The following is a 25693-nucleotide window of genomic DNA, read 5'->3' on the forward strand; positions in this document are numbered from 1 at the left end:
ACTCGGACATGAAATGTGTAAAAGTCAATACAATGAATTCTGTGAGCAAATCTGAAATGGGGACTGCATACCATATGTGAGGGCTATGTTGGTCATAAGATTTAAAAATAAAAAAATAGGTATGGTTAAATGTGTTTCACCCGTTTTCCAAAGAGGTGAGTCAGAGGGACTGATTTAAACAAAGATTTCAATGGGATTCTGCCATTCTAAAGTGCTTTTGTAAATCAGGCCCAGAGCGTCAATGCTGCAGAACCCTGTGAAGGGTTGGAGGCAACTCCTTGTACCAAGCTAGCCCTTGATGTAGACCTGCTTGCTGAAGTTGTTTAATCCATGCTCAAATATCCCACCAGATGAAATCAAACACCAATTGGCTCAGAGTTGATGCATGGGTTTGAATTTAATATGCGTTTGAAGTGTTTTCTAGCACAAGGCATTGCGGATGACATAACTGCAGTAATGGCCCCTGGATGCAACTGGCTGTTAGCTTGGGCTTCATTACAGCATGTTCGAAGCATTTCTGCTAAAATAAATAATAGCAAAAAAGAGTATATACTTTCTTATCTGATATGTAGCTGGTCTATTGGATAATTGGTAATTCTTTCGAGTTCTAATCATAGAATATGGCTCTGGAATTTCCCTGGAAATTCGGGCTCATTTTTATGGTAATCTGTCTGCTGAAAGTTGGACAGCATTTTTGATAAGAAAATATGGTAACATGTTGGAGGTGTGTCCGTGTCAAATGAACAGCTTGCTCTGTGCGAAGCTCCGGTTGCTGTTACCTTAATCCCGTTCTTCACCAGTACCTTTCCAGTATGACACAGGATTACTTCAGTGCTTTATTAGCAGGGACAATTCAACTACTCGCAGGGGTTTGCAACGTTGGCTCTCCCTATGTTTTGGACTACAACTCCCACAATCCTTTACAATTGACTCATCTAGTTTGGGGCTGATGTGTAATGCAGTCGAACGCACCCAGAGAGCCAACATTTGCAAACTCCCAGAACTACTGATTACTTGTAAAACTATTGCCAATAATGCAGAGCTGTAAACGCACATCTAATATTTAGTACCACTTTGATGAGCTTTATTTGTTTACAATACACTGCTCACTTCAAAGGCCTAAAATGCTGTAGATGTCCTTAAGTAAAGCAGGTGACTGATATATGCCCAATTATTTTCTCCTTCAAGGTCTCCAGCTGTCTCCCCTCGAAGCAGTGAAGGCAGTTCACCACTGTACGTGCATACCCCAAAATACACCTCCTGTGAGTCCCAGTCCCCGCCGCACTCTGAGGTGTGCCCTCTTACGCCTGGTTCAAACTTCGGGGAGGAGATGACCGAGACGCAGTCAGAGTATTCGGACTCCAGTTGTGGTATGTACTTTGAACTCACTTCCTAGGCCCGCGGTCATGATGTACTTGAATAGACTTGGTTTATGTTTTCGGGTTCTATACAATTGGTGAACGCATCCTGGATTATCCTGGGGGAGGAGAGGAGCTTTAGAAGGCAGCGAGGATGCTGCAGTCGTCCTGCGCAGTATTTGGTACTGCCAGTGGGCATCAAAGCCCCGATTTGTCGGGTGTGAGGGCTAGGAGCTGCGTTGGGATCTTATGTTTGTAGATTGTGTGGAGTGGAAGTTGCCTTTCGACCATTCATTCACTGGCTATTTACAGCAGATTACTGGGAAAAGGAGAATAGTTTATGTAGATGGCAGCCCCCTTCCCACCAAGTAGCAGCAGGAAATATGGAGACCTTCTGCCAATTAACACATTACTTCAAGACTGGAAGCCTACCAGCCAGTATGGATATGGTATTTCTGAAACCCATTTCTGTATTTAACTAGCAGAATCTGGACTTGAAAGAAAAACCCAAATCAACATTTTTACAAAACATCGCTAGAGATAATCGAGCATAACATTTGCTTGGAATAATTGCTTACACTTGGATTCCGGTACCTTCTGCACAGGGCAAGACACACAGCCTCCAGGCTTGCCCACACAGTGCTTGAATCACTTGAGAGGAGTTTCAGAAAAAGACCACTGGTTTAAGTGGGGTTTGTAAAAAATACACGTACCATTATCACGCCTGTCCTTAAAAGGCCACAAAATGGCATTCCAGAATCACACAACCTGATTTTCTGACTGCAAAACCATATTTCCCATCACAGCTGAAGGTCTTGCAGGTTACAGAGCGAAGAAACGATGCTCGTTGGCGTGCTACATAAGACCAGGGGGCAGTGGCATAACGTGAACTGTTCTCCTCTAGAGTAATACTGCCCAAATAAAATTGTCTTTGGGTTCAATTTAGGGTTTGTGGATAAGAAAATGACAGAATTTGCTTACTCGCTCCTTTAGTCAATGCCATACATGAAATTACCTGTTAATGGTAGGCTTCAACACCTATAAACACACTGCTTTTCACCTACCCCAGGCACTGACCTTGCCTTTGGTGAGACATTGCAACATTGCAATTGGTCCTCAAGGCCTGTGCCATGAACGATGATACCTTCAGCATCCACAATGCTATCTTGAGCAATGTACAAAGTGCCCATTAATGGCCGATGAGTGGCTTCCATTTTGATTTAGCATAGTTATGTACGGTCCGACTCCCGCACGCTCAATGGGAAAACTCCCCTTTTTAAATCCTCAATGACAATTTCCAATAGTGAGATGATGGTATCTGTGACAAGACTCCCGGTGGGTCACAGCCTAATGGCCTAATATGCCATTAATATCTAGCTGTAACGATGTCACTTTTTTATAACTCAAAATCCAGTATTTAAGTTGCGCCAGATTTCATGGCCCCTGAAAGTAATTCTTGGGGAAAACGTCAGTGCAGGCTCATGCTGTATCGCTCGCTCTTTGCTAGGCTTTTCTGGTTCTAGTTGAAAACCGCATGAGATACTGAGTTCTCTTTTCATGCTTGTTCCCTGCAGAGAATGGTACCTTCTTCTGCAATGAATGTGACTCCAGGTTCTCGGAAGAAGGCTCTCTCAAGCGACACACCCTCCAGATGCACAGTGACAAACCCTACAAGTGTGACCGTTGCCAGGCCTCATTCCGCTACAAGGGAAACCTAGCCAGCCACAAAACGGTTCATACAGGTATGTTACTGGGCCCTGGAGTAGATCCCATATCGGCGTGGATGTATAGCATGTGGCCAGTGCTTTCAGAGAGGATGCCCAGCAGCACGCAAGTCTGCTGCTTGTATCCTGTCTGCATGACTGGATCCTAGGTTCATCACAGGCTAGCCCCTGGCCAGCCTGGGTGCTGTATGGCTGTCTCACTGAGGGACAAACATCTATGACACCTCAGGACCGGAGGCTTAGATTTCTCTTCCATCACCACTGGTATAACAAGGGGCAGGCACCTTGTCTTGTGCAGTTTCTTTTGGAAGACTTATTGAAAACGCAAAACAAATGTCACATTTTATGGAGACTGAGAAAGAGTACACACTTCCACTGTACCTGGAGTGAGCAGCTGGGCCCCTTGTCCACTTTTAAACTAGGAGTTACCTGTTACCTGTCGAGGATTGCTCTTGTCCACAGGCTTATTTAGCACAAGACCTCCTGTGCATGACTGAAAGACATTTGAACTGCATTCATTGCTAAACGGTCAACCGTGAACAGCGCCAAACCTTCGAGAAGCAAGAGCATTCGACAGCGTTGTATGGCTATAGAAGCCCACTGCCATCACAACAGTGCACTGTCCATTTGTAAACCCGAGGCTCATCCCCCTTACTCAACATTATTTTCATTTGCTTTCTTGCTGGGGTGCAATAATTGAGGACATTGGAGCTGTTCAAGTGCAGAGCTCACATTTTGGATATTAGGACAGCCCTTAGCCAGATGGTCTTCATACCAATACATAGCTATGGGGTGGTAGGGATTGTTTAAGCTGACTTGCTGTGTTTCTTGTCATGATTGTGAAATTGAATTGCACCGCTGGCACACCAGTCTAAAACGTGCTTTCTTTTCTTCCGGCACAAAAGGAGAAAAACCATATCGTTGCAACATTTGTGGTGCCCAGTTCAACCGACCCGCCAACCTCAAAACTCACACGAGGATCCATTCTGGGGAAAAGCCGTACAAATGCGAAACCTGTGGTGCACGATTTGTCCAGGTTTGTGAACCATAATATCCCTTACAATCACATGTAACTTGGAAGAGAGCAACAGTGCAAGCGAATATCTGAGCAGGAACCTAACATAGGATTAAGGTATTCTGGGGCACCGGGTGGAGGGGGGGTTTCCATCCCATACGGACTACTTACTTTTCATCTTCATGTGCAAAACGCAGGACTTGACCAGGGGCCCAAATCCATTTTGGAAACGTAAGGGCCACTCGTGCCTGCGTTTCCTTTCTTTACTTTGGCCCGGCCCTCTTGATGGGTGCAGCCCACTACCAGAAGCATTACATCACGGTGTGGCAACACCGTCCTCTCCGCATCTGTTTGAAAGCTAGTTTCCTTTTTATTCAGTGGTGCAAGCAACACATGCCTACATAGACACCAGCATTGCTGTATAGATGGCATATAGAAATGGGTCAGATATGTCTGTCTTCATTTGGCAAAATCTCCAGTTTTGTACACGTAGCACTTATTTCTAAGGTATATCAATTTTGAGATTTCCATGCAATTAAATCGCAATAAAACTGGACCAGGCCAGACACAGCCTTTTGTAGTTCTGAGACATGCTTACTGTATAGCTTTTGCGTTAATGGGAAGAGCTCGTACAGCACCAACAAAGTTAGTTTGCTCTGTGTTGTATACAGGCGTACTCTCCATATGTTTAACTTGTAAGCAGATGTGGGATGTGAACCCATCACTGCAGAGCCCTTAACTTGAACCACCTTTTTTTAAAACCGCCCTAGACTTGAGCTGATGTAGATGAAAGTTTAAGCAGTTTTTCGTAGCGCTTACACTGCTGGTTACTCCTCAGACCATAATTACAAATTGTCTTTTGTTCAGCTGGGATATCTATGTTGACCCATTACTCCTATTCTGAAATGACTAGGTTATTGTGAAGCATCTTGGTTTATGCTGCCTTTGATTTTTAACATATTACTTTGCATTGCATCCTGTGCTTAATGGAATTTTGGAATTTCGGGGTTTATGAATGTTAATCTTACTGAGAAATAGCACAAAAAGCTACATTTGAGGCGGAGATAGGATGCATCATTCGCTTAAAGTATTACAATGCACCCCTTAAAACACAAGGTGCACACAAGATACGCGGCCTTCTGTCGTGCCTACTAAATTCAATCGAACACTGCTTTTCTCTTGAATATGGATTGACCTGACCTTTGCCTGTGCGTTTGGTTTGCAAGTGGATAGACGGACGGCTACAGATTGCAAAGTCCCTACTTACCCGGCACCACTTTCTTCTGTTCCCAGGTCGCTCACCTTCGTGCACATGTGCTGATCCACACAGGCGAGAAGCCATACCCCTGCGAAATCTGTGGAACCCGCTTCCGACACCTTCAAACTTTGAAAAGTCACCTGCGCATCCACACGGGCGAGAAGCCTTATCATGTAAGTCCTCCTAAGCACGAGACGCTCTACCCAGTCTACCTTCTAGGACTTAAACATGTAAGAATAGTGGAAGTCTTTATCTGCACTTGATGGGGTCCCCAATAACTGCTTTTAATACAAAGCTTAATGACGTGCTGTCCGTTTTCGCAGTTGAGGAAAAGAGGGACAGATGATAACATGGTCACATGGGGAGGAGTGCATTAGAACATGATATTCTGGTACAGCAGAGGATCACTTATCCGCTATGCCAAATAATCAATGTATTGGCCCTTAACGTCCCACACCATTTATTCACAACCACTTTCATGCTGTTTGCCTAGAAACAATTATTGTTCAACTCCATTTATGAAAGAATTCTGACATATTAAGTTGTATTTGGTAGCTGGCAATGAAGGTCTCCAGCTTGGCAATGGCTACCACTTCACCTTACTCAACGGATGGCTGTTCGACAACTACACATTTTTGCTCTCCTAGGTCCAGCAGCCATGGCCGCACAGTGGGACCTGTTCTGTCAGTGTAGTTGGTCTCTTGAAATCCTCTCTATCGCTTCACTGAGCACGTTTTTCAGTCCAATCTTTCCCTCAGTGCTTTGAAGGCACCTTTCTGCTGACAGTAAGCTCTATAAGCAATCATAGCGCATGTATTGGGAAGATGGGGTAAGATGCACAGGCAGTGTAGGCAGAGCCTACGAAAAACTGTTGTCCTTGTTTTCTTGGTTGAAAGTCATGTTTATTGTGTACACACTTAACAAGTTGTTTTAATGTTCTTATTTTTAGTGTGAAAAGTGTAATTTGCATTTCCGTCACAAAAGTCAACTGAGGCTTCACCTGCGGCAGAAACATGGTGCCATCACCAACACGAAGGTGCAGTATCGAGTGTCACCCACCGAGCTGCCACCAGACCTGACCAAAATGTGCTGAATGGGGAAGCTGCAGGGCAGCATCCCGAGAGGGCAAATGAACCTTTTAAATTGCATCTTTTGATGATGATGGAGTGCCTCGCGTCGACCTGGTTGCACGGATGGGTGTGTAAGGTTTTTTCCTTTGGTACGTGAAACTGAATCAGTCACTTGTACATACGTCCTTCTAAATGTTCATGTAGTGGTGTTCATAAGCTTTGGAACTGAATTGCAGAGACCTCGTTCCACGAACTGAAATGTAGTCAACCTGCATCGGTGAGGCATGGACACTCTTGCCTTTAAAGGTACGCGGACACGGTGGCACAAGTGAACAAAGGCTCATCCACTGAGGAGAGATTTTTGAGGACTGAGCAGTTTTTGCCAGGGATTGCTTGATAAACTCTTCCTTGTACTCTCTTATTCAGTTTCCTAATGTAACTGAAAATGGCCAGGTTTCCTTAGTCCTTGCTGGCCACAGGCTGGGACAACCGTGAAAAAGTACCAGTCCCGGATTCTCACTGGGGGAGTGGATCTAGGGGATTCTGTGTTACCCGCCGCAAGTTTTCCAAAGAAAAGTTCTCATTGCCCACTCAAAGCTATCCGCATGAGCCAATTTGACTACACATTTTGGGTGATGGTGGGCAATTTCTAAGATGTTTACTTTGAGTTCCTGATACTGGCCGGAACTCGATGTGTACGAGTCAAGGTACTGCACTTTACCTCCATTTGCTCCAGTAACCCCAACAGGAATTGTGAGAAAGGTACTGATACATGTTGGATAAAAAACGGCTGATTCTACAGCGCATATCACCCCTGCACTCCATTAAAAGGCAATTATTGTTAATCTACACACTTTATGGGGACTGGCAAATGGACTGAAAACTGCACTCTTAAGAGAAGGTTATGACAGATGGTTTTATTTTTTTTAACCAAAGGTACAGCAAAGGAATATATGGCAGAATTGTAAATATATATAAATATATAGATATATAAATATACCTATTATGAACATTAAAGAAATCTATAAAATACATTAAAGGCTAGATTGGATCTGCTGGCAGAATCCAGTCTTGATTTGTCATAGAGCACTTACGAAATATTTTAAAAGTATTGCATCTGTAAGTCAGAAAATATTTTGTCTAAACGCATCAATGTATTTGTATTTTTTTGCAAGTGGAGGTTTACAATTTACAGTGTGTATTAAAACATAAAAACCTGCGGAAGGAAACGTGTACTTTTGTTCTAGTCTGTATATATGAAAAACGGAGTCCTCACAGTGCCTTCATTGAATTTGACAAATGTACGGACTGTGAGTCTAGCTTCACCAGACACATGGCATATCCTGTCACTAAGGATTATTTTTTATTTTTCTCTACAACATGCCATTGTCCTGCTTGTGTGCAACTCGGGAGACAGGGTTTGGGCTGTGTCCGAACTGCATTAATGCATTGTAAACTTTAGCTGTGCAAGAATAAAATGCTAAAATTATGCAAAGCAAACAAGCTTTTTAAATTATTGACACCGATTGGTTTGGGTGGGGGGAAGGGGGCGGGTGCCAGCATGTGGGCATCAGACCTTTAATATGATATCGTTGTTTGAGCCTGATTGAAATGCAAACCAGCTTTTCAAAATGCCCTTGGGATGTTTTCCAAGAGTTAGAATTCTGTATTTAAAGACAATGTTCCAGTTAGCAGTGGCATTAGACATGCAAAGTCTGCATTAGCATCTCTGGTTACCCCCTACATTGATAGAGTTGCCAGCAAACATCCCCCAACACCAGTAAAAAGCTGCCTTCACACTAAAGTTTCCACATAAAGGTTAAAATAGATGAATGTTACTTACCTGTAATCATACTTCTCAATCACAAACCTCTTCACTAATCTAAGCATAGAATATCTCGGTCCTTGTACACACCAAATAAAAATATTTCAGTTTGAAACATGGCCAATCCAGTTAGCCAATCGCTACTACTATTGCTTTTTTGTTTGCATTTACATCATATGAAAAAAAGGAAGCAAATGTCACTGCTTTTGTGTTCGCTTTGCAACTTTCTAAATAAAAAGAGAAAAATGAAAAGGAAGGAAGAAATGCTAAAAATGTGCATAGGACACGAATCATACCACAGCCCCTTTCAGAAGAAAACTCTCAGAGCCCTAGAATGCACTGCACCGACAGTTACTGGAGCCCAATAGATCCTCTTGTCCACCCAGTGCAAGTTTGGGCTGCCGTGACTGGGAGGTGGGAGGGAGATTATGGTTATAATTAAGATAACCCACGATGGAGAAGTTGTGATTGCAGGTAAGAACTCTCCTCCATCATGGGATCCCACATTTTAAATCACAAACATAGACTACAGTAGCATACTCAAAACTTCCAACGTGTGGAATGGCAAGGTAAGGTGTGGAATGCAGCCAAACAGAGGGTCCATCTTGCACAAGTGAAAGAGAATAAGGGTTGCAGGCTACTCTAATAGGCCCCATCGGCATGCCTGACCACTACATTATGTATGCACGCCTGAGTCACAGTAATGCTTTGTAAACGTGTTAACTGACCGCCATGTTGCTGCTTTGCAAATATCTTCAATGGGCACATTTCTCAAGGAGGTAATTCACATTGCAGAGTGCACTTCATAAAGGATCACATCCAGACATTCTCAATAATGCTATCTTGGCCACTTTTTTCTTCTGGTGTGGCATAGTTGGAAGAAAAACTCCTTTCTGGTAACTCCGAATAATGGATATTGCAATCCATCTATACATGGATTATTTAGGAACTGTATTAATAAGCCCATAGGTCAAAAACAATTACTTGTTTCCCCATCATCCTTTTTTATAAATACATACAAATCTAATGGTCTTTTAAAATCTAGGGGCCGATTCATGGAATTATTTGTGTGGGAAATTGGGATGTTTGCGCACAATTCTGCGTGCTAAACCCAGTTTGTCGATTCATTGAATCGACTGCGCAGCACTTTTTCATAACCTGTGTGGAGTTCGCATAGGCTCGTCACGCCTCCACGAGCGGTCGAGTGCCTTGCACGACACACCAAACCGAGCGTGGGCGAGGCCTGGGCAGAGTAGGGGGCGGAACTCGAAAATGTGGAAGAACAAGGGTGAAGGTGAGTTACGAGCGACAGGCTGCAGGCAGTGCATAGCACGCCCACAAATGTGCACGAAAAAGCATGTTCGTGAATGCGCAACCTCTCATCTGCGAAATGCCCACGCAAATACCTCCATCTCTCCGCCAACCGAAGGCAGGTGTAAGTACACTTGCGCAAACGAATCGCAGCACGGAGATGCATGTCAGATTTAGGGGTGCGTCTACCCAGCCGGGAATCCGATCGGACTTGGGTAGGCCCGTACGCAGTGTTTTGTGGAGCTGGGATTTTCTGAGTTTTACCCGAGTTACGATTTATTTTGTTGTCGGTTTTTTTTATTTTTTACATTTGTAACGCGCACATATGAACCGTATAGCGGCGCTGTTGGAACCAACAGATGTAAAGCATAGTCCAGCCCAAAGATCGAAGCAAACCCGAACAATAAAATGGACAAAGGAGGCCTATTTAAACAAGAAAGCCTTCAGGGCTTTAGGGGCTTGTAGAACTGATAGTGATTCAAGGGTCCTTATTTCAAAAGTAAGCAAATTCCATAGTTTTCGATCAAAAGATAGCAAATCTTCTATCTCTCCTTGATGTACACACTGAATGAGGGATGGACAGAAGATGGCAATCACTAGATCGCAGATGTCTTGTGGGCTGATATAGTTGAATAAGATCTCTTAGAATACTGGGGCAAGGCCGTTGACGCACTTAAAAATAAAGCAGGCTACCTTAAATCTAATGCGGTCTTCTACTGCCAGCCAGTGTAGAGCACAACGAGATGGTGGCACGTGCAGTTCTACCTATCTTACAGCTGCATTTAGTGCTTTTTGGAGACTTTGAATTTGTTTACGCAGAATATGGAGCAGCTGGCTGATGCAGTAGTCCAGGTGTGCATTTGTCAGAGAACTCACCACCGAGGTATGATCCTCCTTAGGGATATAAGGTAGTACCAGTCATAGGAGTCTCAAAACACAGTGCACCGCCTGAACTTTGTGCCTACCTGGCCCTCGCTGCCCAGATAATCCTGCCAAATGCAGCCCAAATTCTTGACCCTAGTAACAAATTTTAAATTCGTCCACAGAAGGGTCAGAATAGGCAGTCTCTTGGCTGCTAATAGAAGATGTTTAGGTCCAAACAAAACAAGTTCAGTTTGCATTTAGCTGAAGTTGATTGTTGGACATCCAACTGCTCACCTTGTCCAAACACTGCCCCAACCTACTGAATGCTTCGCCAAAGTTGCCAATCCTGATGAAGATCTGAGGGTCATCTGTGTAGGAATGAAAATTCATTCCATGTCGTCTCAAGATCTCCAACAGGGGAGGAATATACAGATTAAACAGTAATGGTGAGAGGGATGATCCCTGGGGTCTGACAGGAAACCATCCAATCTCACTTGCTGATAGCGATCTGTCAAAAATGATCTGAACCAGCCTATGGCATGCTCAGACATCCTTCCCACTTCATGCAATAGATCCAAAGAATGTGATGATTAACCGTATATCAGTAGGTCATCCTGTACGGCCAAGAGGGCCGTCTCAGTTCCATATCTAGGTCTAAAACCCGATTGTAGAGCGAGAAATGCTATTGGATAAGTTCCAAAGTCCTGCAACTGGCCTGTGACCACTTTTTCTAGAATGTTTGCGGGCCAAGAAGACCCGCTATTGGTCGATGATTCTGAATGATCTCCTAGTCCAGGGTAGTTATTTTTCAAAAGAGGTGTAACTACATTGTACGCATGTTTTCAGGGTGCTAGTAACAGTTACGGGATACCCCGTGCAGGGTCTCTGAGATGTAGGCCTGCTTGCGGGGGACCCCACACACAGTTTGAGAATGCGTGTATTCGCACCCATGGGAGCACTCAAATGTTACTGTTCGGATTATATTTGGTGTTACCACCAGCTAGTTTTCTGCTTTTATACCCATTTATCTTGGCGACTTTTGTTTTCCCATTGGCGCTTCTTAATAATTTGGATTGTCTTTGAATTGTGATTTTATATATTTTAAATACATTTTAACATCTTCCGGATAATAGTTGCTGCCTAATTTTTGCTTGTTACTTGTGTCCACGTGTGATTAGAATCGAAGCCTACGCAGAGGCTCTGCACGCACAGTGATAGTTAGAACTACAACACCCAGCAGTGTTGTAGTTCCAAAGAGACTTATTTTTGCAGTTCAGGCGCGAATGTGCCGGCGTGAACTCAACTAGCCGGTTTGTGCCGGTTAGTGATCGGTAAGTGCTTTGGTTTGTCTACCCCACTTTTATATTGTTTATTCTTAGCCCTTTACTCCCTTATCGCCACCTATGTTGGAGAATATGCTTAAAAGTAAAGATCACTGTAGCCTAGTTTCCTCAATTCAGAGGAACCGAAGAGCACGCCTCAGATTAGAGGCTGACGAGAATCTTGCACAAAACGTTACTAATGAAACACTGACCCCTGAATCTTCAGAAACGAGGGTGCCTGCTCCTTTGCCCATCTCCGATTTTACACATTCTAACCTTAATGGTTCATGTAAAATGGTGAACCAGCCCACTCAATTTCCAAAATCGTGCACAGAAAACTGAAAGTTACCCTGTCTTTGGACAATGACAGCACCACACTTAAATGCGGATTACTTAATATCCGCTCTTTGGTAATGCACGCCATAGAAATCTTCGACTGCATTACGCTTAATGACTTCGACATCTTAGTTCTTACGGAAACATGGCTTCATGAGTCAGCTCAGCACGCTGTGTCATTAGCAACACCAGAGGGATATAAATGTCTTCATACAGATCAGGCAGAGGCGGTGGAGTGGCTATGATATTTAAAAAGACCCTGGATTTTTATATCTCTACACTTCCCCATACTGATTCCTGTGAGGCAATGCTTCTTAAACTTAACATTGATTCCTCTTCGTCAAATTAAATCAAAGAAAAAAAAAGGACACAAATTACAGTTTTCCTCAAATACTACTGGCCAGGAAAAAAGAGAAGCTGAATGTAAACGGAGAATCCATCCATCTCTCTCCACATTGACGGACTACAAACTATCTGGCAAGGAGTATAAAAATGCAATTTTTTAAGCAAAGCATCAGATTCTCAATGCTAAAACAGATGGCTCCATCAAAATACGAAGAACTTGTCTGTTCTTCAGGAACTCAAAGGATCAACTATAGAGCCTTAACTCACTATAGATGACAACTGGTGTCAGTGTTTTAGACAGTTTCTGTCAAAAGACCTTGCAGCACCAAGTATGTATTAAGAAACTGATCGAGACAAAGCTCTTTGAAGATGATTTCAATATCACAAGTCTGGAAGACCCTCATCAAAACACCCACGTTTTTCCTCCTGTTAGATTTCAGAAGTCATAGAGAAGTTGAAGGCAACATCCTGTAAGGACAACATCTTTCCCTCCACACTCTAAGGAGTTTGCAGTTAAACTAACTCCCTGGATAAAATAACGTATTAATCGCTCCTTCTTGGAGGCCCATGTGTCTGTAGCCATCAAAGAAACTTGGATCGCACCGTTATTAAGAAAGGATAACGTTGATCCACTGGTTCCTGAAAACTAGCATCCCATAAAAAAATGTACCTTTCATCTTAAAAATTCTGGACAAGGTTGCGTACTCTGAATTTCAAGCCTTTGTAGAGACGCATAACATCTTGGCAAAGGAACAATCAGTGTTTCGAGTAAATCGTGGGACAGAAACAGCCCTATAAGTATTGAAGACAAATTTCAGATTATCGAGGATGGAAAAATTGCTCTACTGCCTTTTCTGGACTTATCGTCAGCATTCGATTTGGTCGACCATGACCTATTGGCTGATAGACTAAAAAATGTAGGTTGATGCTCCCTTATCGCAGTATCCTGGCTAAAATACTTCCTTGGACCTAGAATAGCATGTATAGCCACATCAATCACAGAAAATATCAATAACCTGTGGTGTCCCTCAGGGACCATGTCTGTCCCCATTGTTTAACATATATGTTAAATGCCTGTGTGATCTCCTGCAATCCCTTGGTGTAAAATTCACCAACAATGCCGACGATACCCAGATAGTGTGTTCAAGCTATCTGGGATATACAAGGAGGATTTGGCTAACATTAATAGGGTGTTTGGGGACGATCCAAAAATGGATGCCCTAAACTCCCTGGCTCTTAATGACAAAAAGACAGAGTTGCTTATCGTGGGTACACCTCACAGATTAAAGAATCTAGACACACAATACAAAGCCTTTGTAATGAATGGAAACTCAATCCCAGTGTCTGACTCAGTAAAGACGCTTGGTGTTTACTTTGATTCCCACCTTTCTTTCCAAAACCATGTATCATATCTAAAATCATCATACTCATACTTCATACATCTACTGTGGCAAATTCGCACTTACCTGTCTGAACCAAACAGAGCGCTGACTGTGGCGGCTATTGTCAATACATAGTTCTTCTTGGAACATCTAAAAGTAACATCAGGAGACTCCAAGTACTACAAAAAGGCACATTCCTAACCATCTGTGGTCTTAGTCGTCAAACTCAAATTTCTGATCATCGAAGGAAGCTACATTGGCTCTCGATACAGCAACGTATAAACTTCAAGTGCTCTGACTTGGTATTTAAATGTTTGATGGGCGAAGCACCAGGCTACCTTGTCTTGAGAATTAAAAAAGCTACTTCTCAACGAACTTTGTGCTTAAATAACCAGATGCTCCTGGTTCAACCACGTGCTACTCTGAAAAAGCTTGGAGGGGGAAGCTTTAATGCTTGGGCCCGTCTGTTTGGAATTCACTTCCTTTAGATGTCAAGGAATGTTTTACCATTCAGCAGTTCAGGAAACGTCTCAAAACATTCCTTTTTGATGCTTAGCTGAATCAAGGATCCTGAACTGCCATCCTGGAATGATCGTCACATCCAGCTTCTTTTCAGTTGCATGTGCAACTCTGTTTTTTGTCTGTTCTTTTTGTCATATGAGCACCCTAAGACCTTTGGGTGTGTGTGCGCCATATAAGAACCTTCTTAGTTAGTTCTGGCGGTTTTTGCTTTGTGTGGGGGCGTGTCGGGGTGTTCCAGACGTGACTTGCGTATACGGTCACTTTGCACGGAAAATGCCATGAATATGCAGGGCGCGCATTTTTTATTCTGCGCACAGGCTCACATTGTCGTTCTCGGCACGTGGCCCTTGCGGATTAATGCACTCTTTTCCATGAATCGGTCCCCTAGTGTATGAAAAGAAAGTAGCTGGGTTAAAAAAAAAAACTTTTGTTTTACTTTATAGAAATCTGAAAGTACTTTGAGAAGAAAAACACTACCTTGTCCTTGTGAAATATTACGGCCCATGAGAAAATAATGCGGCGTAATGTAAGCAAAATGCGTAAAGGCTTTTATGTATTTGGCTCACGCTGCACCCCATTTTTGTCAATTTGTATGCCAGAGAGGAGGGGTGGACACAACTTGCATTTCCGCCACTCCTTTCCTCTCTGCCATTCACATATTCCCAGCATTTGCACCGGCATGCATTTTCATGCTGGCACAAATGCTGGGGTTCCCCATCTATTTAGCCGGCCATATGCACCAGCAAAAAGCAGGCGGATTACATGGGGATACCTTGTAAACGCCACCTTATTTACTACTACTTCATTTGCACAGCAGAGTGCAAAAGTGCAGGGCTGAAGGCGCCGTACATGCTTGTACACATCTTTTTTCCTGAACCTTTGCACTCAGCTGTTCAAATGACCAACATTTTGCGCAGGGTCCGGTGCACGCCTAAGTGCAAGCATACAGTTCCCCGCCTCTGAATTACAAAGGGACTCCAAAATGCGCCCAATGCCTGTATTTCACATACATATCTGGGTAATGTTATTGTGACCAATAACGCCACTTTCCTGGTATTTTTGTTGTATTTATTGAATTTATGGGATTCATGCATAAAGGCACAATACCGAAAAACACATGCAGTCCTTGAGTAGGGTGCCCTTACGAAAGGAGATAGACGCCTGAGGGAACAAAAGCAGTGATGACTGGCTGGAGTAGTGAAGCATAGACCAGGGACGGGCACAGGGTACAGTTACCTATTACGTGACTCTCAGGGAGACCAATTGGCTTAGCTAGTACACAGCTAATTTCCCAAGGGGGAGCTATGAGACCGTCCCAAAAAATGTTTAATGACAAAAAAAGAAAAGGGGCTCTTGTGATTTTTCCTATAGTCCGTTATGGCTGACAAATGATCCCTAATGAAGGAATGTTGCTAACCAGATTGTACAGGCCTTCAGGCTGCACCTAAAACAGTTGTCAATGTGACCCTTCTAAGAAGTAGCCTAGGGTACTAGGTTATTGAGGCTGGCCGCCAGTAGCACCCAGTAACATTTCAGTAATTTAACAGACATTGTAATAGACACTGTAAAAGGCTGTGGTGGATGGACGTCTTTTTACCATGTCTATTACCAAAGACAAGTATGTCAATATTCTGTTTCTCACATGCCTAAGCTTTGAAAAGTTATTACAAAACTTGCTGGGCATATTTGGGTACTTAAGGCGAATTTACAGCTCCTTTTGAGATGGTGAATAGCCTATCTCAAAATGAACTAAAAATTCATTTTAAGCACCTAAACAGGCCCAGCATATAAATATGAATGAAAGCTTAACAATATGTGAAAGTAAGTTTCTGCATGTCCGTAGTAGCAGACCTAGTAAAAAGACCTCGGCCCACGCAGTGGATGGAAGTATTATGTCTATTACCAACAAAGTGTGAACATACAAAATTGATCACGTAAGATTTGTAACGTAATCTTTATATGTTTGGGCATATTTCGGGATCTATAGTGAATTTGGAGCTTGTTTTGAGATCAGGAAATCACAATCTCTAAACGAGCATTCAAGATTACCGAACCATGCCCCACGTATGTAGTAATTACTTTTCAACGCTGAAATGTATATACGTTTGTTTTTGCAAGCTGATCCTTTATAATAGACATTTATATAGCATCTGGCCGCATTTCTTAGGGGTTACAGGTTACATCGTATGCAGATAAACACCGTACAAATCACAGTATACTATAAAAGATATACACATATAATTACAGATTACAATACTATACAAGATATAAACATATTCATTACAAGCTGAAAGTAGTGACATAAGTGGTACATATTGCAGTTTAAATGACATGATATTTACACAATAATAACAGAATGAAGATCAAGTCGGCAAAGCCGACACGGTAGGTCAGGCAACCGGCAAGCAGTGTCGGATATTACAACCATTGGGCCAGAGGGGGACTTTGAGAATCTGTGTAAGTCTTTTAATAGGCCCATTATTACTCCCAAGTGTGCAAATAAGACTTGAGAACATTTTTAAGCTTTAAAGAAAAAGTTACTCACTGTCGCAACTAACGTACTCCCAGTGCCTGGTCCCCTTTCCTCCATACTTGTGGGATAGTCCATCCTTCAGGATGGGAAGAGCTTTTTGGCAGAATCCAAAAATTGCCTTTTTTATTTTTATGCACGACCAACGTGCATACTGGTCTAGCCACACCTTCTTGAGCCCCCAGCAAAAGTGCATCGTCCCTCAGTCATTGTTGATCGCCAAGGTCGGGAGACATTGGCAACTGAAGGGTACTGTTTTTTTAGAGGGGCATATGGAAGAAAGGGTTCTATGGTCTAAGAGTGTTAGTCACTGCAGTAACCTTTTCTTACTCGTACGTCCCGTCCCCTTTCCTACATACTTGAAGGAGATCCACAAGCACTGATGAATAGATAATGGGTGACAGTTTGGCATCCACTCTACCGTCTTGCCCTGGGACTCTGGTGCTCTACTACTCTGCCTAGCATTAACCTGCTTTGGCATGCCTGGGAGCTCAGCACTCGGCTGGCCTTGGCTCCACTTCCCTTGCTTCCTGATACAATCTTGCTGGCAGTGCAAATGCGCGTGCGAGCGGGGAATTGAGTGAGAAAGTGTGAACACAGTTTGACATCCCCCTCTATCTGGCTCTACTGTCTGCCCTGCGACTCTGGTGCTCTACTGCTCTGCTCTGCATTCACCTGCTTTGGCCTGCCAGTAGCTCAGCTGGCTTTGGCTCCGCTTTCCCTGCGTCCTGATAAAATCTCGCTGGTAGCGCGAAAGCGCGAGTGGGGAAGTGAGTGAGAAAGTGTGAACACAGTTTGGTGAGTGAGATGATACCCCGTTTGCATCACTCTGGTTCCGTTCCTACCCCACAAACCCATTACTGACTTTGTTTCCTACTTGGATTCCTACTACGATCTGAAATCTTCTGCACACACCTATACTTTGGTTCCGCTTTTCCATCCTGCTTCTTTATCCAGAGGATGAATTTTATGGCCGTCGCCATTGCCGGTTCACCTACCATGGGGGAAAGTTTGAGGATTCTCTTGTTGCTAGCAAAACTGCAGGCCCAGCGAACCTGAAATGCTCTTGACTACCCAGCAAAAAAACACCCGCTTCATAAAGTGGGCTTGTCCTAAACACACACTGAAACTACCTAAAAATACTTCTGAGGCCTCTAAAATGACCACACAGTTCCCCTTGTGCAACTAGGCCAAGATTGACACTGCACTGTCCACCAGGGCACTAACCGAGGTCTTGATTGCAGAACTCTGTTCCCCTACAGCACCTGGATTCAATGACTGTCGAAAAAGTGGCCATAGCCCTCACCAGCGAACCACATGCTCTGGACGAATAGTCTGTACCTACTGTGGCACCTTACCCAGCTACAACTATGTGTAGAAGCACAGTCTCGACTTCTCATACTGGTCTGCCTGCACTGACCATCCCTTTATTGGAGGAAGTGACATCTGGTGTATGCCCCAGGGGGGGACGCGTTGTGCTCGGCTCAAGTACACACAGCAAGCGTCCTTGAGGACTTAAAGTCCCCGGTGGACTCTGTTCTACCTTCCGTGAGCCTGAGGTCTTGCCCAATCCTACCCCCCAGCCATTGCCTCCATGCGGGGACTCTGCCATCTACTGACCCTGCCTGCGATTTTGCTGAGCTACATCGGGTCTCTGCACGCAGAGCAAACAGCATTTCCACTCCTGTTTCCAATCACTCCTTTGCCCCCATGAGTCCTGCTGATGACAGAAATATCTCAGACACGTTATTTTAAGCTTTGGAGTCTGTGCTTGCTGATCTCTCCAGTAAATGCAATGTGACGGACGCCAAATTTCAAGTCCAGTCACTACACATCTTAAAAACCGTAGCTATTGTGGAGAGTCTGACCTCCACTCTAAGATAATGGATCAATGGATTAAACTCCCCTTGTTAAAGAGGTTTCTGAGGACTGCGTGACCGAACTGAGCATCAGCCCGAGAGCTCTGGTCAAGACAGTGTTTACAAAACACCAAGGGAGAGGCCCAAATGGCCGCCCTGGTGATGGTTTCCAAGAGGACGTACTTTAGGAAAGTCAGGCAGTTTTACTCCGCATTTGATGTGTGGGCTTCCGTGATACAGGAAACTATCCAGTCAGAAGTTGTAGCCTTAGAGGTTGTGTTCCTTTTTAGCATTCCCGAATGTCCCAAAAAGATGGGAAGACGTCCTAAAATTTGTTGCTCTGTCCAGGAGAACTTAAGAGCCCTTCTCACGTCTAGGTTGTGTAAGAGCTGATTCATGTCTGAAGAAAGTGGGAGAAAAAACAATGGCACGGTAATGGATTGATTAATGTGGAATCCCAAAATGATCTTATGAAGGAAAGGAGGATGTGCAGGAAGAACCACTTTATCCTTATGAAAAGACATAAAGGGTTCTTCAATTCATAGCCTTGTAGTTGCAAATTCTTCTCCAAAAAGGCCACCTTCCAAGTGAGGAACTTGAGATCCACGTACGCCATAGGTTCGAGTGGCTTATGACAAAGCGTTTTGAGCACCACACTGAGGTCCCATTTCACCTGAGGAGGCTTGACAGGAGGAAAAAGATGCAGTAGGCCTTCAAAGTGTTTTATCACTGAATATGTGAGGGTGAACGAAGATAAATTGGTTTTCAGGTATGCACCAATAGCCGAAAGGTATGTACAGCAACAGTACATATGAATGCCAGTGGATGCAAGGTCCGAGATAAAGAAAATTACATTATCCACTGTTGCTTAATGAGGGTCTGGTCTATCATTTTGTTTAGACACCAGTGACAGAAGCTAAGCCATTTTCTCTTGTACGATGAGCAAGTAGAAGGTTTGCATGCTGGCTGTATAATACGCATATCATCCGATAGTTTAAACTGTGCTATCAACCTGATCTCAGGAACCAGGCAGCTAAATTGAGAGATTGTGGGATGGGTTGCCACACTTATTAATTCCTCCAGTGAATGATTAGGAATCTATGGAAACTGAATTGACAAGAGTTTTTATTTTAAAAAACCAGAACCTGGTGCTACAAGCACCACAGTGCAGTCTTTGTGCAATTTCAGTAAAGCACGATGAATCAAAGGGAGGGGTGGGAAAGTTCATGCTGCTACTTCATCCCAGGAGATCACTAGAGCATCTCTCATGGAGCCTGAGTCCAGACCTTCTCTGGAAGCATACTGCAGAAATGTCTTGTTGCAGACCGGTCTAAACTTGAAGTCTCCCAACATGCTAAAGAGATGGGGGAGAACTTGATAGTTTCATTCCCATTTTTGGTTTGCCAAAGACTAGCGGCTGAGGGAGTCAGAGGATGTGTTCTCTGGACCAGGGATGTGCACCGCTTGAAGCCATCTGTAGGGATTGCCAAATTAGAGGAAGGGACTTGGTCCCCCTTGCTTGTTTATCTAAAACATCGAGACAGTTGTCTGACTTGACAAGGACTACTTTGATGGTGATGCTGAACTGGAAGGCTTTCAGAGCCAGAAAAATGACTAACAACAACTCACGGTAATTGATTAATTGATATTATGTTCCCTGACCTCCAGGTGACCCAATGTCTACCCCTCATCCCACTAGAGGGGAATCTGTCGTCGATGTCACATGCGGTGACGGTTCTGAGAAAGGGGCCCCGTCTAAGAGGTTGTAGTATTCCGACCACCACTTGACGTCAGGTATCCTTTCTGCAGTCACTAGAATCAATTGAGATTCTAGATCCGTCGCCTGAGACCATACCTGTCTCAGGGCCAACTGTGTGCGCCTCATTTTTAACCTCACTAGGGGAAGACCCAAGACACAGGAAGCCATCATGCACAGAAACCTCTAGAACCACCATGTAGTAATGTGGGTGGGTCAAAAAGCGTACATGTCTGAATGGGAGCCTCAGTTCGGTCTTCCATTAGGAAAAACCTTGGCCATCGTTGTGTTCCAGCAGAAACCTAAAAAATCAGATCTCGGGTGAGCTTCATGGACGACTTTTTACAGGAGCTGTAGTAACATGTGGATTGGGGAGGCTGCTTTCAGAGGACAGTGACATCTGAGGACAAGTCACACAAATATGGATAAACATGGACTCCCCAAAGCCTGAGAAAAGTAGCTTTTACAGCCATCGTATTGGTAAAGGCTCTTGCGCTGAGTTCAGCCCTAAGGGAATGACTCAGTACTGAAAATGTTCGCTCCCTACTGAAAACCAAAGGTATTTGCTGTGCTTGTGCCATATTGGGATGTGAAGGTACGCATCCTGACTATCCACTATGCTGAGCCAATTGTCTTTTAGCAGAGACAAACGGATCTGTGCAAGCATGATAATCTTGAATCTTTCCTGGGGAATGTGGAGGTTGAACTCTAACGTCTGTGAAAGTGCGCTGGCGAGCCTGGTTAGATTTCAGTACTATAAAAATGCAGTAGTAAAATTCTGTGTCCTCTTCTGCTGGAAGAACTGCTTCTATTGCCCTTATGTCCAATAGTTTTGGATTTTCCAAATGGAGAGAAGGAGATCCTGTCTGCATCAGTGGAGGACGTTACAGGGGAACTGGCGGTAGAGGGAGACGTAAACCCGAACGGGTTACCAACAGGACCCAAGAATTCTTTGTGATGGTCTGCCTAGCCTGCAGATATATAGAAATGTGTCCCCCATACAGGGGCCATGTGGGACCATTCCAAACCATATTTGTTTTTTCTTAATCCAAAGATGTTTTGGCCCCGCAGGTGGAGGCTGTTGAGTGACAGAAAAACCCCTAACCACTTGTTCTCTGCTGTTTGCGATGAGGTTCCACTAGGGGAGCTGTCTGGCTGTGTCAGATCTTGGGTCTTAAGGATACACTTCCAGAACCTCCTGGGAGTCGGAAGGATAATGTATGCCAATTCCCCAAAAAGGAAGAACTCACTATTTTAGGAATACACAGTGCAGGCAGTTTCCCTTTCCAGGGCAGTGGCGACTTAGGGCTGTGCCTCTTCTAACACAATCTTGGTAAAGAGGACAGGAGCTGCATGAGGGGAACAAATAACAGGAACAGGCAATAGAGTGACAATTGGATCTTTACATGTAGAGAGCCACATCACATTCAATAACCCCCTGGATTTTACCTTATGTATCCTGTTCCTATCTAGAACCACCAGGATTTAGAACAAGGTCCTTTCCCTCTGTTTCTCAACAGAGAAATTGACCAGTTCAGGATGGCACAAGAAAACTGGACATCAAACAAACACGACATATACTAAATACCTAGTGACCATGGGGTGGACTTGGTGCCAGAATCCTTCAGTTTGCAAGACACTGAGGACTGCGCAATGCTTCTTTTTAACCAAGCTGAACGCCACTCTGAGTACGTGCAGCAGAATTTTACAGCACAGTGGCCATATTTGATTGGGCTGTTAGATACAAATTCGTGCCATCTTTAGACAGGTCGAAAATAATGATCACGTGCCACTCGTACCAGTGCTGCGAGCTAACAGCGAGTCCAACGTGGCTGCCACAAATTACCTGGCAAATGGGGAGCATAACGACTGATGGGGACATTTCTAACAGTATGCCACCCTATAGAACCCCACCCCTAAGCAGAAGAGAGTACTCTCACATGGTTTCCTTGAGTGTGTCTTGTGAAAGAGGCATACAGGTCTGGGGGCATGAATCTCCTTGGTGGGAATCCAGGACCTGTTTTCGGCACATACCCTTTCCAATCCACCAAATACTCTACTCTTTTCCTGGCTCTTAAATATCCTGGAGATCTTGTATTCCTGTTTGGGGTCCACAGCAGGAGGAACCGATGATGATCTTTCGATGGACAATCGAGATTGTTCTACAGGTTTTAACAAGCAGACATAAAAAAACAGAGTTATCCTGTAGGATGGTGTAGGGTCAGTTTCATTGCCACCGGCTTATTAACCTTAACTCAAAAGGGGCCATTGTAATGGGGTTTCAAATTTGTGAGGGCATGCTGATATGTGTAAATGCTTGGTGGTTAAGCATACCTTGTCTCCTGGAACATAACCAGGACTAGGGAGATATTTCTGGTCTGCATACCTCTGAGCAGTTTCTTGGGCCTGAAAGAGATGTTGTTGGGCCTTCTTCAAGCCTTCTTGAAGATTGGTGACCAATTCCTTAGCCGCTGGAATTTGGGAAACATTAGCAGAACCCAAAAGTAACGAAAGGTGACGTTAACCGTAAGAAGCATGAAAGGGGGTGTGTCTTGTAATGAGATATGACAAGCATTGTTATATGCCAAATCTTCAAGGGGAAGAAATAAAGCCCACTTTCTGCAGTACTTGGTGGAGTAGCATCTTAAATGTTGCCCTTTGGTCTGATTGACCCTTTCAGTTTGGCCATCACTTTTGGGATGGTAGGCTGTGGAGTAGTTGGCTGCTTTGTAAGAGCTTTCCAAAAGGCTGAGACTAATTGGGAACCCCGGTCCCTGAGAATGGTTCTTGGTAGTCCATGAAGCCTGGAATACTTGTTTCAAGAACACTTCTGCCAACTGTGGTTCTGTAGGTAATTGAGGCAGGACTATGAAATTATTGTCTTTTGTAAAAGAGTATACTATGGCCCATATTACAGTACATCCTTAGATCTTGGGTAGATCTGTGACAAAATCCATGGAACAAGATCACCACGGCCCTTCAGGAACAGGTAAGGTGTGAAGCAGGCCTGCTCAGGAGCATCTTGAGGTCTTTCAATGTGCACATACCTCACAATCCTTCTGGTAATCTCGGATGTCCCTTCTCATGGATTTCCACCAGACCTGTCTTCCCAATTTCTTGCGTCTTGCAGACTCCAAAATGTCAGGCACTTGGTCGATCATGGCAATACTGTTATGCCAGTAGGTGGTATTTTCTAGTAGGCATAACCCATTTTCCTGGCAGTGAGATGGGGGGAGGGGGTATGCCAAAAACCCAGCAATCATAGTGGGGGCAAAGGCATCCTTTAATCCTTGGAACTGATGATCACTGGCCCAAAAACACAAACCGTGCATCCCCAGGTGACGGAGGCAAGGAGAAATGCCAAACTTAAATCAGGCACAGGGGCGCCAGGCTCATGAACAAATTTCAGCAGAGACATTATTTTGGTGTAAAGTACTTTATTACATTCACAGGAACTATTCACATGCATTTAGTCCGGGCGTGGCTGCTGAAGAACTAAGTAGCACATGCAGCATCATTTGGGAGTGGTAGGGTGTGGCCCGAAAGCCAATGCTAAGAGGGCGTGGCTGAGGCTAGGCTATATAAGCCCAACCAGCCTTAATGCAAGCACTTTGCGCTATTCTGCTTGAAGGCAGCATAACGCTCACTGCCGCTTGGGTGCAGATTCACCTTGGAATCCAGCTCCAGTGATTCAACTTAGCTGGAATCTGTTCACTTCTGCAACCTCACTACTTACCTGGGAACCTGTTTCACCACCAGCTCCTCTACTCACCTTGGGACCAGTTCTCGCCTGTAACCACCTCCGCAGTGCCTGGCACTCACCTTCCATCTCTGGACCACCTGGAAAGCAAATCCTAGCCGCGACACTGCAGCTCGCCGCTTAGCTCATCCATGGATGGCACCTGCAAGGAGAAACAACAGACAAAGGTTAGATTTTACCGAAAACTTCAGTTTATGGTCGCGCTCATTGCAAACCTTGCGCTTACCCTAAAACCAGCTCTCACCTGTGGTCGGAACGTCACAGATCCTTTTTTTCTTCATTCTGGCTGCATATCAAGCCCCAAAATCACCACTGGGCTGCACTCTCACCTGTGGGGAGAAAGCAGAGAGGAGACATTGTTAAAACTCGCAGATCATAATATGTTAAGGACAATACTACAATATTTTAAAGCGAAAAAAGACTTTACAAAAACGAAAAGACACTTACCATTACCAAGTGGCATTGTCGCAGCTGGACTGGACTACCACTTCAGAGGCCAGTGAAGTAACTCTGCCCCATATACAACGCACCCCTGCTGGAAGAAGCAGGACGGAAAGCTCATCCATTAATAACAGGTGAGCCTATGGGACGGTGCATGGGAACCATGCTGTGGGAAGAAGGGTTCGAGGGACACCGTAGCAATAAACAGACAGACTCTCGTTCTCTCATACCCACGCAGGAGCAGTTCCACCGATCACCGCAGACAGCAGCATATCTGCAGAAGGGGAGGCCTGACCAGGGTGATCCAAATCCAGGGAGGGCTGCAACCGTGCCCCAACGCCGCCGAGGAGACCAGGTGAGCGTAACAGAACGCAAAGCCTCTACGACTCTCTGCCTGGGCGTTATGGAAATTTCAGAGACAGACCAATTGGCCCAATTACTAGGGGAATTATGGGCCGAAGTACATGCTAAAAGGCAGCAAACCAGCGCATTAAGGAGGGATCTTTGTAACTCGAGTAAGAACCGACGACTTGGCAAGACAGATGCTACAGGCATAAGTGGGGCAGGTTCCCTTGCCGGGGATAGCCCATTCTTCCACGCCACAGCAATCAACACTGGTTCAGGTGGTTTTTCCAGGAGCAGTACCTTTAGCCCCGTCCGAACGCTTCATCAGCGATCCAAACAAGTTCGCCATATTCATGAACCAATGTCTCCTTCATTTCTTATACAGACCAGGAGCCTTTCCTAACGATCAAGCCAAAGTTGCATTTGTACTCTCATATCTAGGAAGCAACACAGCGGACTGGTCGATACCATTGGTCACTCAAGATGATCCTTTGCTTCGGAACTTTGGGGATTTTCAGCATGAGATGGAGAAATTGTTTGCCCGATATACTCAAGGACAAGCTCTGGACAACGAATTGTTGTCTCTCAGACAGGGGAATCAAGATCTATTAACCAATATTGCAATCTTCAATCGTCTCATAGCCCAGACCAACTGGCCAGAAGAAAAGAG

General features: G+C 44.4%; 1 protein-coding gene across 4 annotated transcripts in view; it reads left to right on the top strand.

The window, feature by feature from the left end:
• Nucleotides 1-7644, top strand: part of BCL6 (BCL6 transcription repressor) — a 34961-nt gene extending 27317 nt beyond the window's left edge. For 3 of the 4 annotated variants that reach the window (XM_069617473.1, XM_069617474.1, XM_069617475.1), the window contains exons 6-10: nucleotides 1189-1370; nucleotides 2933-3100; nucleotides 3988-4118; nucleotides 5391-5528; nucleotides 6305-7644. In XM_069617473.1, the coding sequence (XP_069473574.1) occupies nucleotides 1189-1370; nucleotides 2933-3100; nucleotides 3988-4118; nucleotides 5391-5528; nucleotides 6305-6448 (763 nt within the window). In that variant the 3' untranslated portion in view covers nucleotides 6449-7644. The remainder of the gene's footprint in view (nucleotides 1-1188; nucleotides 1371-2932; nucleotides 3101-3987; nucleotides 4119-5390; nucleotides 5529-6304) is intronic. The other variant, XM_069617476.1, reaches the window with a different exon arrangement.
• Nucleotides 7645-25693: the final 18049 nt, after the last annotated feature.

This window comes from Ambystoma mexicanum, chromosome 10, assembly GCF_040938575.1.
Source record: "Ambystoma mexicanum isolate Mex_15411 chromosome 10, UKY_AmexF1_1, whole genome shotgun sequence".
Taxonomy (NCBI): Eukaryota; Metazoa; Chordata; class Amphibia; order Caudata; family Ambystomatidae; genus Ambystoma; species Ambystoma mexicanum.